Source organism: Seriola lalandi, unplaced genomic scaffold, assembly GCF_002814215.2.
Source record: "Seriola lalandi dorsalis isolate HSWRI2012SDOR001 ecotype SW California unplaced genomic scaffold, Sedor1 jcf7180002054578, whole genome shotgun sequence".
NCBI lineage: Eukaryota > Metazoa > Chordata > Actinopteri > Carangiformes > Carangidae > Seriola > Seriola lalandi.
The window spans coordinates 1,063,219-1,076,461 of NW_019525131.1; the positions used below are offsets into that span (position 1 = coordinate 1,063,219).

Genomic DNA, 13,243 nt, shown 5'->3' on the forward strand with positions numbered 1-13,243 from the left:
AGAAGTGAGGAGGGACAGCATCACAAGGGGAACCTGATGGCTTAGTGTGGCCAACCACATCTTCTAAAAGTGACAAAGTCACAGGATCAAACCTATCAAACACAGCTTGACAAGGGACTGGACAAGAGGGGTCAGAGGCAGGAGTTGGGATGAGAGCCCTTGTGGTAGCAACTTTGTCAATGAAAAACTGCAGGAAATTATTGCACAGCTCAGGGAACGCTTCCACACAGACAGACTGAGGGGCATTTAGGACAGAGTCAATAGTTTTAAATAACACACGGGAATTGTGGCGATTAGACACAATAATATGTGACAAGTATTCTCTTTTTGCCTCTTTAACAGTGTTCTGGTAATGTTGCAAACAATCTTCTAGGATTTGGAATGAAACCTGTAGCTTGTTTTTCTTCCATCTGCGCTGGGCTTTGCGGCATTCCCGTCTTGCTGCACGATTTCTGTCACTGAACCAGGGCTCTGGTTTCACTTTAGGCTGCATGGACTTTAATGGAGCCACAGAGTCCAGTATAGATTGACAGGAGGAGTGAAACCAGGAACTGAGCTCCTCCGTGTCAGCAGACGCTGAGTCAGAGGGAACACAGAGCTGGTTGAATGAAACAGTGAACTGACCGGCAGTCGAACGGTTAAAAGGCCGACGGCGCTGAGCAAGAGCGCGCGGTTTAACAACAGTACAGGACAAGACAACTTCAAGGTTAGACACAGACAGTCCGTGGGAGAGAACAAGATCTAATGTATGACCATGTTCATGTGTGGGACCAGACTCACACTGCAACAAGTTAAGTCAATGAGGCTTAAAAAGTCCTTTACCAACGACTTATCAGGACAACATACATGTATGTTAAAATCTCCAACAAGGAGGACGCGATCGTAACATGGCATCACTCTGGCCAGAAAGTCATTGACAAAGTCCTTATTGTATTTGGGGGGTCTGTAGATGACAGCGCACAGCACTGGATCAGAGCGACCCACCTCAAATAAAGTCACCTCGAAGCTGGAGAATGAGGATGGCACAGCACACTGCTTACATTTAAAGTTGTTTCTGTAAACAGTCGCCGTTCCTCTGCCACGGCCCGATGTCCGCGGGGAGTTAAAATAAGAGCAGGCCGGCGGTAAAAGCTCGACCAGGGCACTGCACTCACCGGCACTGATCCAGGTCTCTGTCACACAGAGGAAGTCCAAGGCGCGGAAGCTGAAGAAATCCCTCAGAATGAAAGTCTTGTTTGCCAGTGATCTGGCGTTCATCAGGCCAACCCTGGCAGGAGCCGGGGGCCTGTGGTTCGGCGGATCGGGGAGCCCGGAGCAGCGTCTTCAGGCAGGCGTCGATAGGATCCAGGAAACGACGGTGCGCAGTGAAAGGAAAGGATAATCCACATCCTTTCCTAGAAAAGGACGACGATCGTGCAAGGTAGATCTTTAGTTTCACCAGCCGACCACCGCGCTTACCGCGGCGTCAGAGGCGCTTCCGCCGGGGGGCTTGACTCACGGCCCGGTACAGGTGAGTCGAAATTCCCGACAGGAACGGGGGCAACGTTTTCTGTCCACCATAATGAAATGAACCTAACTCCTTGACATTGATGATCATACACCAGCAGAGACTTCATTTGTGTAATGCCGAGGATCAGAAATAACAAACACACCAAACAAAGTGACAGCAGCAGACGGTCAGCCATGGACACCGGCGCCATCTTTTACCGGCGCATATAAGATGTATGATGTTGAACAATCTTTCTTATCAGGTCATTTTAGAGTTGTTTTGAGGCCCCCATGTTGCCACTCTTCAGAGGAGAGTCAAAGAGAAGAACAACTTGCAATTGGCCACCTTAAATACCTTTTCTCATGATTGGATGCACCTGTCTATGAAGTTCAAGGCTTAATGATCTCACCAAACCAATTTTGTGTTCCAATTAATCAGTGCTAAGTAGTTACAGGTATTCAAATCAAAAAAATTACAAGGGTGCCCAAATTTTTGCACAGCCTATTTTTCACGTCTGATTTAATTTCATACAACTTAATATTGCCACACTAAAAATCTTTGTCTAGAAAATACCCCAGTATTTAGCCTTTATTAGAAAATGAATGGCATGCCACTGTGATCATTTTCTGTGAAGACGGAGTAAATTATTATGCAGCCTCAGAGGGGTGCCTAAACTTTTTCATACCACTGTAAATCATCTTTCTTCCCAATTCTAATGCTCGGTTTGAATGTCACAAGGTCGCCTTGACCATGTCTACATGACTAAATGCATTGAGTTGCTGCCATGTGAATGGCCTATTAGATATTTGCTTTAACAAGCAGTTGAACAGGTGTAACTCATAAAGTGGCCGGTGAGTGTATATTGCTTGGTTAGTGACCATCAGTTGTACACTACTTTTCATGATGCACTGTGGGATACTATGTGTCCACTATATAGGGCATAATAATTCTCACTATACATTCAGACTTTGGACTGATGAAGATCTGAACTCTGAGACTCTTTCAGCTTCATGCTCATCATCTCTTCTTCATCCTCAGTCTCTGAGATCTTTGTTGTGAGGCCTGGTTCCCATCAGTTGATGTTTTTATCTAAATGTCTAAGTGTTGTATAGAAGTCAAAGTGTCTGATAACTCTGAGTCCAGTCCAGTTTCAGCTACACTGTGAATGTTTGAACAAGAGCAACACAATGATTTCTGTGTTATTAGTTACAATATATTATGTTTGTTTATTATTTTAACTTAGATGAAGATCTGATCCGATTTAAGGGCAGATTTATACAGAAATGGAGGTGATTCTAAAGCTACACTGACTTTTTCTTGCCAAACCATTTTTTTTTTTTTTTTTGCCTTTATCATTTTTTGACAGAGACAGTATAGAGTTAGGCTAGGGCTGGGTATTTAATCTAATTTAATTTTCAACTATTATTTTGTCTTCCAATGATTATGAAATCAAGGTAATGGGGATAAAGTTATTTTGTGCTGCATTGTTTCACAACAAAATTCATCCCCCCTACAAGAACCATCCACTCATCCACTTCCTGGTTACGTTTCGGTGTACGTTAGCGATGTGTCGTCTTGAGGAGTTTGCCTTTTCAGAGTTGGGCCAGCATTTAATTTATGTTAACTATATTTTACCAAATTGTGGAAAAGAGTTTTCAGTATGTTTGTACAGTGCACTACAATATATTTGATCTAATTTATTTTTGTCTTTTTTGGTCTTGTTTTTATTTATTATTTGTATATACTAAATATATGTTTAGAAGTTTTCAGTAGGTTGTGGAAGTAAATTATGTTACAACATAGTTGATCTTATTTATTGTTATTAATTTTTGAATTATATATTTAATTGTATTTATATATATTTTATTATTTGTTATTTATTTATCTAATTTTTAAATTTATTTTTTTGTTTGTTTTTTCCGTTGAATTGTATTTGAAGTTGAAGAAAGTCCACTGTTAAAAAGACAAAGTTTTTTTTAAAGTCCAATTAATGCGTGGTATTCCCAAAGTCAATGAGTAATCATGTTAAATAATCCATTGATCATAAATAATCATGATTGTGATTTTTGCCATAATCGAGCAGCCCTAGGACAGACAGAGCGAGAGAGAGGTGATGACATGCATCAAAGGGCATGGACCCTAAATAAACCACTTCTAGAAGAGCTTCAACAGCTACTCCTTAGAAGTGTATGTGTGTTTGTTTGCAGAGTGTATGTGTGAATCTTTAAAGATTACCGAGCAGCAGGTCTTCTTTTGTAGCTTAACCTGACTGTTTATCCAGACGTCTATGGGGCTGACACGAGTGTGTGTGTGTGCCTGTGCGTGTGTGTGTGTGTGTGTGTGTGTGTGTGTGTGTGTGCGTGTGTGTGTGCGTGTGTGCCTGTGCGTGTGTGTAGCTGGACCTAGCATTACCATAATCAGCTCGAAGATGCTCTGGAATGTGTGGCTCATATCCCTCTTTCTCTGGAACCTCATCAAAATCATCATCTTCATCATCATCTTCTCCGTCTGAAGCCTTCATCTGAGGAAGAGGAAGTGAGGTTTCATGTTTGTTCATATCAAAAACAGAAACAGAGGAACACTTCACATCTATTTAGTGAGGCAGGTGTGTAGCAGCAGGATGAATGGATCAGAAGGAGCAATTAAAAAATCCCACACACCCTGTGACTCACAGATAACTATTAGTTTACATTTCGATGACTTTAATTGCATATAAAATTGAGAAAAAGACATTAATTTCATTTTAAATATGGAAAAATGTACAATAATGAATTTTTATAGAGCAGACCACACTGGGTCGAAAAGGTCTGAGATCTCTTTAAGTGGCCTCAGAGTTTTGGAGCAGACTGTATATTTCTGTGTGAATTGTCAAACAAAGGGTAAACTGACTCACTTTTTCTGGGGCTTTCAACCACATTTCAAGTTCATCATGGGGACAGAGTAAACCCCTGACAAGTGAGTGAGTTAAGATTAGTTTGTAAAAACAACTAGTTTGTTCTCACTAAACGCAACACAATGGTTACTATAGTTTAGCCTCTGTCATCTCAACACTCACACACTCCTCAGTACACACTCACACAGACACTGCGGACACATTTCTATTATTTCCTTAATTAAAATTAAAAGTCATTATTTACAGACTGTGTGTGGTCTCCCTCTTTGTGACAGTGACATGGCACAGTCCACTCGAATAAAAACATGGATCTGTTGGATTTGTATGAACTAAAGAAACTACAACATGATTTTACAGTGATGTTACAGAGTGGAGCATCTTCCCTCACAAACTAGCTTTGACAAGTAGCCACTGACAGCAAACACACAAAGGTTCATTTAGGCCTGACATCAAATTAGTCACACTGTCAGCTAATGATCATTAGATCAGAGCTCAGTGAATCTGTGTGTTTCCAGCCTCAGAGTCTGAACTCAGTCAGGATACTGTTCCACTATCACACACGGTGGTGGACATTTCCCAGGGGCCTGAGGGTCATCTTGGCCTGTACTATGAACAGTCAACTTCACCAGCTATAATAATGAGTTGACATATATCTTGCATCACCTAACCTGTGTATGACGCTATCTAGCTGGACAGCTGTGTGTATGTGCTTTTTAACGATCAATAATAATATTATCCATTGTTGCTGAGCAGTCAGAAAAGTGAAGATATACAGTGTATGTATATATATATATGTACAAAAATGTTAAGGGAACACTTAATCATCACAGTATAAGACCAAGTCAGTTACACTTCAGGGATATCAATCTGTCCATTTATGAAGCACAAGTGATTGTGAATCAGTTTCAGCTGCTTTGGTGCAAATGAAAGTGACAACAGGTGCAATGAGGCAAAAGCAAGACATCCCCCAAAAAAGGAATGGTTCTACATGTGGTGGCCACACACAAAAGTTGCTCTCTCCTGATCCTTCCTGACTGATTCTTCGTTAGGATTGTGTTTTGCTAGTGTCACTACTGGTAGCATGAGGCCCTACCTGCAGCCCAATCAGGTTGCACAGGTAGTCCAGCTCCTCCAGGAGATCACATCCATACGTGCAGTCAAAAGAAAGTTTGCTGCATCTCTCTTCCACAGTCTCAAGAGCATGGAGGAGATACAAGGAGACCGGCCGTTACACAAGGAGAGCTGAACAGGGCTGTGGAAGGGCATCAACCCAGCAGCAGGACCGGTACCTGCTCCTTTGAGTGAGGAGAAACAGGAGGGGCACTGCCAGAGCCCTACAACATGACCTCCAGCAGACTACTGGTGTGCATGTTTCTGACCAAACTGTCAGAAACAGACTCCATGAGGGTGGAATGAGGGCTCCACATCCTCTAGTGGGACCTGTTCTCACAGCCCAGCACCCTGCAGCTTGATTGGCTTTTGCCAGAGAACACCAGAACTGGCAGGTCCACCATTGGCCCCCCTGTTCTCTTCACAGATGAGAGCAGGTTCACACTGAGCACATGTGACAGGCGTGAAAGAGTCTGGAGACGCAATGGTGAACATTATGCTGCCTGTAACATCATCCAGTATGACCGGTTTGGCGGTGGGTCAGGCCATGTCATAGCCAACGGTACCCTGACTGCTGTTAGGTACCAGGATGAAATCCTGAGAGTGATTGTCAGACCTTACGCTGGTTCAGTGGGCCTTGGGTTCCTCCTGGTGCAGGACAATGCCCAGCCTCATGTGGCCAGAGTGTATAGGCAGTTCCTGGATGACGAAGGCACTGATGCCATTGACTGGCCCTCACGTTCCCCTGACCTGAATCCAGTTGAGCAACTATGGGACGGTATGTATCGGTGCATCAGCTGACTGATACCCTAATCCAGGTCTGGGAGGAGATCCTCCAGGACACCACCTGCCGACTCATTAGGAGCATGCCCAGACATTGTTGGGAGTGTATACAGGCACGTGGGGGCCATACACACTACTGAGTCACATTAAGAGTTGCTGTGATGAAATTCACACAAGTTGGATCAGCCTGTGATTTCAATTTTTTACTTAGATTTTCGGTGTGATTATGAATCCATGATTTTGGTTTCCATTGACTGTTGTTACGTCATTTTGTTCTCAACAAATTATACAATGTAGATCAGTAAAGATTTTCAACTTGAATAATTAATTCATCAATATCCGCTGTGTGATTTAAGTGCCCCTGATCACAAATGCAAACTTTGGCTAACAAAGCAGGATGCTGCACTGTGGAGCCCAGCTGTCTTAAAGCAGGCTGAGGTAGACACAACAAAACAGAGTCCAGTGAGGGAAGGACTGGATCACCGTTTTAGGTGATACCCATCCTGGATCAGCCCCAGTACTGATCCTTATGACTGGTTCAGGACAAGAACAACACAATGACCTATGTGTTATTAGTTTATTAGTTTAGTTAATAGATTAATCATTGTTGTGACTTAGATAAGGATCTGACCACATTTTTTTTGCTGCTGATCATTAATAAATGAAATAAATGATAAGATGCTCTCCTCCAATACAGAACAACATCTGGACACAATCTGGCTCTCATGAGAATATCACATTGCTCATCTTTCAAGCGCTAATATGCACATGTCTCAAGAATGACCCTCATGACTAAAACTTCATTCAGTGACATGTTGAACCAATCAGCTGTCAGTGACGTTCTGAACAACAACATCAACCAGAGACTTAGGAGGAGAGTAGTTACACTCAGTTTCTATTTCACTCTTTGTCTCTCCTTGGCCGTGATCTCTTTGGCTTGGGGGAGAGAGAGATGACAATGAGAGAGAGAGAGAGAGAGAGAGAGAGAGAGACAGAGAGAGAGAGAGAGAGAAACACAGAGAGAGAGAGTGTGTGTGTGTGTTTGTTAAGCTGTTATCAATGCTAAGCAGAATTTATGTTTTTTAATTTCCCAGTGAGGCTGTTAGCCAATGGCGGGGCTACAATGCAGAACACAACACTCCTATATACACAGGGGTCATTTCCATAACACAAATGTGGTGCGTGTGTGTCCTCAGCTGTTAATTCCGTGGCAGCTACCACTTGTACACACACACACACACACACACACACACACGCACGCGCGCGCGCGCTCCAGTCCGGCAGCATAATGATCACAGTGATTAGCGTTATGAGGAGCAGTAAAACCTAACGTTAAACTAACCTCTTATTCCCAGAGGCCTCTTCTTCATTAGTGTGTAATACCTGTGTATGTGTGTGTGTGTGTGTGTGTGTGTGTGTGTGTGTGTGTGTGTGTGTATGTGTGTATGTGTGTATGTGTGTGGGTGATAGAAAGCTGCTGTGTTCCTGCTGATGAAGCCCATTAAAATGTTAGAATTATTTTACGAAGGATGAGTCCTTAGATGATTAATGAAACATGTCCACACACACAGGACTGTCAGTGAACATGGCTTAGCTCTGTAAACAGCTCCTGATCTCCACCTAACCCCCCTCACACGCACACACACAATTAAAACACCTCATAATACAAATCCCACTACTCCGTTAACCAGCAACTAAACAATTAATGCCTAATTAGTTGTCAGTAAAGACAAAGACAGAGATGTGGTGGGTGGTCTCAGAGACCTCATTCATAAAATCTGAAAATGAAGAGATCTGATATATAATGTGTGAAGTTGATTCTGTCCTGGGAGTGTTCTTCCTCTGTCTACAGACAAAACAATGTCAACACTTCACTCCTAAATTAACCATTAACAAATGATTACAATAAAAATACTGACACTGAGGTGTTTGGTTGAATGCCTGTCAGTACACATTAGCAACAGCTGCTAACTGCCTGCTCAGATATTTAAAGGTCCCTATAGTATAAAGGTAGATGTCCATGTGTTGTGTGATTATAGATCAGCTCTAGCTTCTATATTAATACTGTGAAAGTATCAAAGCCTCAGTCCACAGAGAAATGCACACAGCCTGTATTCAGAAACTGAGCCTTAAAACCAGCCGTCAGGACTTCTGGAACTTTGTGATGTCACAACAAAGCAGTCACTGCTCTCAGCCATGCCACAGGCCCCGCCCACCTGGACCCACCATCCAACCTTGCAGGATTTGGTTTCTCTGAATGTTTCATGTTTTAGTAATTTGATATTTACCAGTGAAAATAAATCACTGCGCCACAGTTTTAGAACCAGGAAATGTGTTCACAGTTTATCTGATCATGTGACTCTACACAGTTTCATTCAATTAGACAACAGTGGGGCTCTGTTGTTGATTGTAGAGATAAATGTAAGATCCCAGGACAAAGAGCATCACACAACACTGGTGTTTATCTATGTGACTTCATCAAATCCATTCTGGACTTTTTGAATCAATATCCTGCTGATATCTGGCTCTTTGTGACACATATCTTTATGTTTACATCAAATTTCAAACCTATAAATGTTGCTTCATCAGGTCAACCTGCTGAAGATTATTACTACATGATGCAAATAGAAGCTTGAAACAGCCACTAAATGTGGTGGGACTGTTATATGTGAAAGTCATGTCTTAATGTGTAAGTCCACCATTTTCTCCCGTCTCCAACTCCACTGTTACCATAGAGACAGGGCTGAACAATTAATCAAAATATTATCAAAATCCCAATATGGCCAGGTGCAATATCCAAATCACAGGACAGGGTGCTCACTTTTTTCTACAGATCATTTTCCAGGACACGTTCATCTATAAACCTAATTAAAACAACCACAGTTAGTGGCCAACAGTGACTCATGTACATTTAAAGGATAATGTAACTTACATTATTCACAGTTGAAATCATCCAACCTGCAGCATGTGATGTGACATCAAGCTCCGTTCCCAGCATTAAACAAAACTGACAGCAGCCTAAAATACTGTCGCACATAAACTACCGACCATTTTAACGTCAACATGACTGGAAAACTGGTTTTAAGGTGTTCCAGGTTTTCCAGGATGTGTGGGAACCCTGCAGGAGCTGCAATTTTTTAAAGGTTTTTTTAAAGTTAAACTGTGTCACAACAACAGACATACAGAGACGCCTTGGTCTACAAATCATATTCTCCAGGTATATTCTCAAGGTAGAAGACTCAAAACACATCATCATGTTTATATTTTTTCAGTAAAAGTGAAAATGCTGAAAATGATCACTCCAACTGAAAACCTGACACATATCACATTCAGCACTACATATAGATACTAAGTGTTCTCTATGTGTGTGAAGTGTGAAGCTGCAGAGATGTCATTACTACAGATGTTCCTGTTAATCCAGATGTTGCTCAGACTTAAGAGAAACATTTTAACCTCCTAGGACCTGGCGTCCACATATGTGAACCTCACATTTTGGGTTCTCTAGACCACAATACTAACTTTTTCTCAACAACGGCCTGGTGACCACATATGAGGATATTATACTGCCACTTAGTAATCGAAATTTAAAACTAATGTCCTCATATGTGGACATCATTTTTCTCAGGTCCCAATCAGCCTAAATAGCAAAGAATAGAATTCGGGTCTTAGGAGGTTAAACAGCAAACCAAACTTTCTCCATCGCTTTACTCCTCTGCTGCACATATTCATCCTCACACTACAACAGATTCACACACAGCTCATGCACACACACACACACACACATACACACACACACACACACACACATACATACATACATACACATATACACATACACACACACACACACACACACACACACACACACACACACACACACACAGAGATATAGTCTCTATAGGTTTTGTGCTTGTCTGCTTTAATCCTGCCTGGTTTATTCTGCTCTGATCAATGACCTCAGACTAAGAAGTGATCACGCAGCTGGAGGAAAATCCTGCCCTAACATCATCCCTTTTTCCCCTCTTTTTGCCGCTTTGTCTCTAATTCACCTTAATTTAATCCTGATAGCATCGAGTGCTGTCGGCTGGCCTGGCAGAGCTGTAAGTCTCACAGCAGAATTAGCTTTCCTCCAGAAACATTTTGCTGACGGGGATCATGGCTAAAAAATGGCCTCTATTCCCCCACATGGCTGCACGGTGGGCTGCTTTGCATTTTAATAGAGCTTTAGTTTACTCTCCAGGAGAAAATCACAGAGTCCCCTGGAGGAGATAAAAACTGCTTCTTTAACTGAAACTCAAGATTTAGCAGACAAATTAGAAGTGATGGTCTCACAGAGGCAGGACCATGTGTCACTGTAATAGGAAAGAGACAAAACAAATATCACTAACTTCAACATTAAAAACCTGTGCAGATAGAAATAAAAATAGTTCCTGAACAGAGCAGAATAAATAAAAAAGTTGTTTAAGTAAAGCAGGGTTATGTGTTACTGTAATGGCAAAACATAAAATATAGGAGGCTCCTAAAGGGAGAAAAACACATTGTTCTCTAAGAACCACACACAGCAGAGATCTGTGGCTGAAGTTAGAGCTGTACTTTACCTTTCAGGCTTAAATGGGCAGAGCAGCAACAACCATCTACAACTAATCAACTACAGCTGGTCAGTTGGATCATGCACGTTAATAGGTTCACACATCGCTTCATCAGAAAAATAACAAAAAATGAAAATAAACTTTCAGTTATTTTTCTGATGAAGTGATTAATCGTTATACCTTTAATATATGTCTGACTACCAGACTAAAAACCAAGAATCCTGAACTCACAATCAGGTTTGAGAGGCTGAAAACAGCAGATATCAACTTAAAATGATTAATAAATGATAAATGATGTTATTCATTTTGTATAAATTTTCTATTGATTGATTTATCATTTGAGCACTGTTATAAAATCTATCCCTCCTATGCTTTTTACACAAACTGGTTGGTACAACATGTCTGTTTCCATTCATCAACAATAGAACTATATGTTAAAAATAAGATTTCCCAATTACTCGCAATTTTTATTTGAACTATCCAATATTAATAATAACAATAAAATTTATTCGTAGAGCACTTTTCAAACATAAGATGCAGCTCTAAGTGCTTTACAATAAAAAAAATCATAAATGGTAAAATAAAATGAAGGCGAATTGAATTAAAAGCCAAGTTAAATAAATAGGTTTTCAGCTGTGATTAAAAAATGTTCACTGAGCATCTCTTATAGCTCTTGGCAGGCTTTTTTCATAGTTTTGGAGCATAGTTAAAAAAAAAAAAAGCTGCACAGCATATTTTCTTGTGCGTAAAATGTGAATTGTTGTGTGTTGTAATGTGTGTATTAAAAAGCCTGGCTGTAGAAGATCTGAGAGCTCAAAACCACAGAGAATCTGCAGTGTGAGCTGGTCCCAATCCATGAAGAGCTTTAAAAACAGGTAAAAGGACCTTAATATCTCTTCTAAAAGATACTGTGAGCCAGTGGAGTGAAACTAAAACCAGAGAGATACGATCTCTGTTCCTTGTTTTAGTTAAAAGTCGAGCAGCACAGTTCTGAATAAACTCAATTGACTCCTTCAGAAGACCAGCAAAAAGAGCAGTGTTCTGTAATCTAATCTATTAGAAATAAAAGCATGACTAAATTCTTCAGCATCTTTATGGATCAGGAACAGTCATACTGGCAACATTTCTTAAATGATAAAAAGATGTATTGGTCACCCCTTTTTCTGTGTAAAGTAAAATTAAATTCAGAGTTAAAATAATGCCCAGACATGTTACTTCTGATTTGATTAAAGGGGATCAGATAGTGATTCTTAAAACTCAAACATTGATCTCTGCCAATGCACCTTCTCTCACAAACATGTGCTGAACACTTATACTTGTTGTAAGTGGTTCAGTTAGTGGAGATCAAGTTATTACATTGTACACAGGTTATTTTAAACTAAGAAATAACATTGGTGTAGCTGGCTACATTAACCACCTTGAGTCTGCAGATATCAAGCTGATGTCAGTGATAAGCAAAGTGGACATCTGCACTTAGCTGAATCATCTGCTACTGACAGTCCATGTGTAGCTGTGTAAGTTTATTGTTTTAAATGTGCAGAATGACGACGAGCTTGTCGTGGTAGCAGTGGCTCAGAGAGTCACTGCTACAACGACAACCCCATACAACACCATACAACATCATCCAACACTGTCCAACATCGTCCAACACCATCCAACATCATCCAACACTGTCCAACATCGTGCAACACCGTCCAACACCGTCCAACATCGTCCAACATTGTCCAACACCATCCCACTTCATCCAACACCGTCCAACATCATCCAACAGCATCCAACATCATCCAACACTATCCAACATCGTCCAACACTATCCAACACTGTTCAACATCATCCAACACCATCCAACATCATCCAACACTATCCAACATCATCCAACAGCATCCAACACCGTCCAACATCATCCAACACTATCCAACATCATCCAACATCATCCAGCACTATCCAACATCATCCAACACTATCCAACATCATTCAACACCATCCAACATCATTCAACAGCATCCAACACTATCCAACATCATCCAACACCATCCAACATCATTCAACACTATCCAACACTATCCAACATCATCCAACACCATCCAACATCATTCAACAGCATCCAACACTATCCAACATCATCCAACACTATCCAACATCATCCAACACTATCCAACATCATCCAACACTATCCAACACTGTTCAACATCATCCAACACCGTCCAACATCATCCAACACTGTCCAACATCATCCAACACTATCCAACATCATCCAACATCATTCAACAGCATCCAACACTATCCAACATCATCCAACACTATCCAACATCATCCAACACTATCCAACATCATCCAACATCATTCAACAGCATCCAACACTATCCAACATCATCCAAC

The 13,243-nt window shown here is 41.1% G+C and overlaps 1 protein-coding gene across 1 annotated transcript in view; it reads right to left on the reverse strand.

The window, feature by feature from the left end:
- Positions 1 to 13,243, reverse strand: part of uvssa (UV-stimulated scaffold protein A) — a 63,834-nt gene that overhangs the window by 31,230 nt on the left and 19,361 nt on the right. The window contains 1 exon segment of the mRNA XM_087177027.1: positions 3,902 to 4,010. Coding sequence (XP_087033153.1) covers positions 3,902 to 4,010 — 109 coding nt within the window.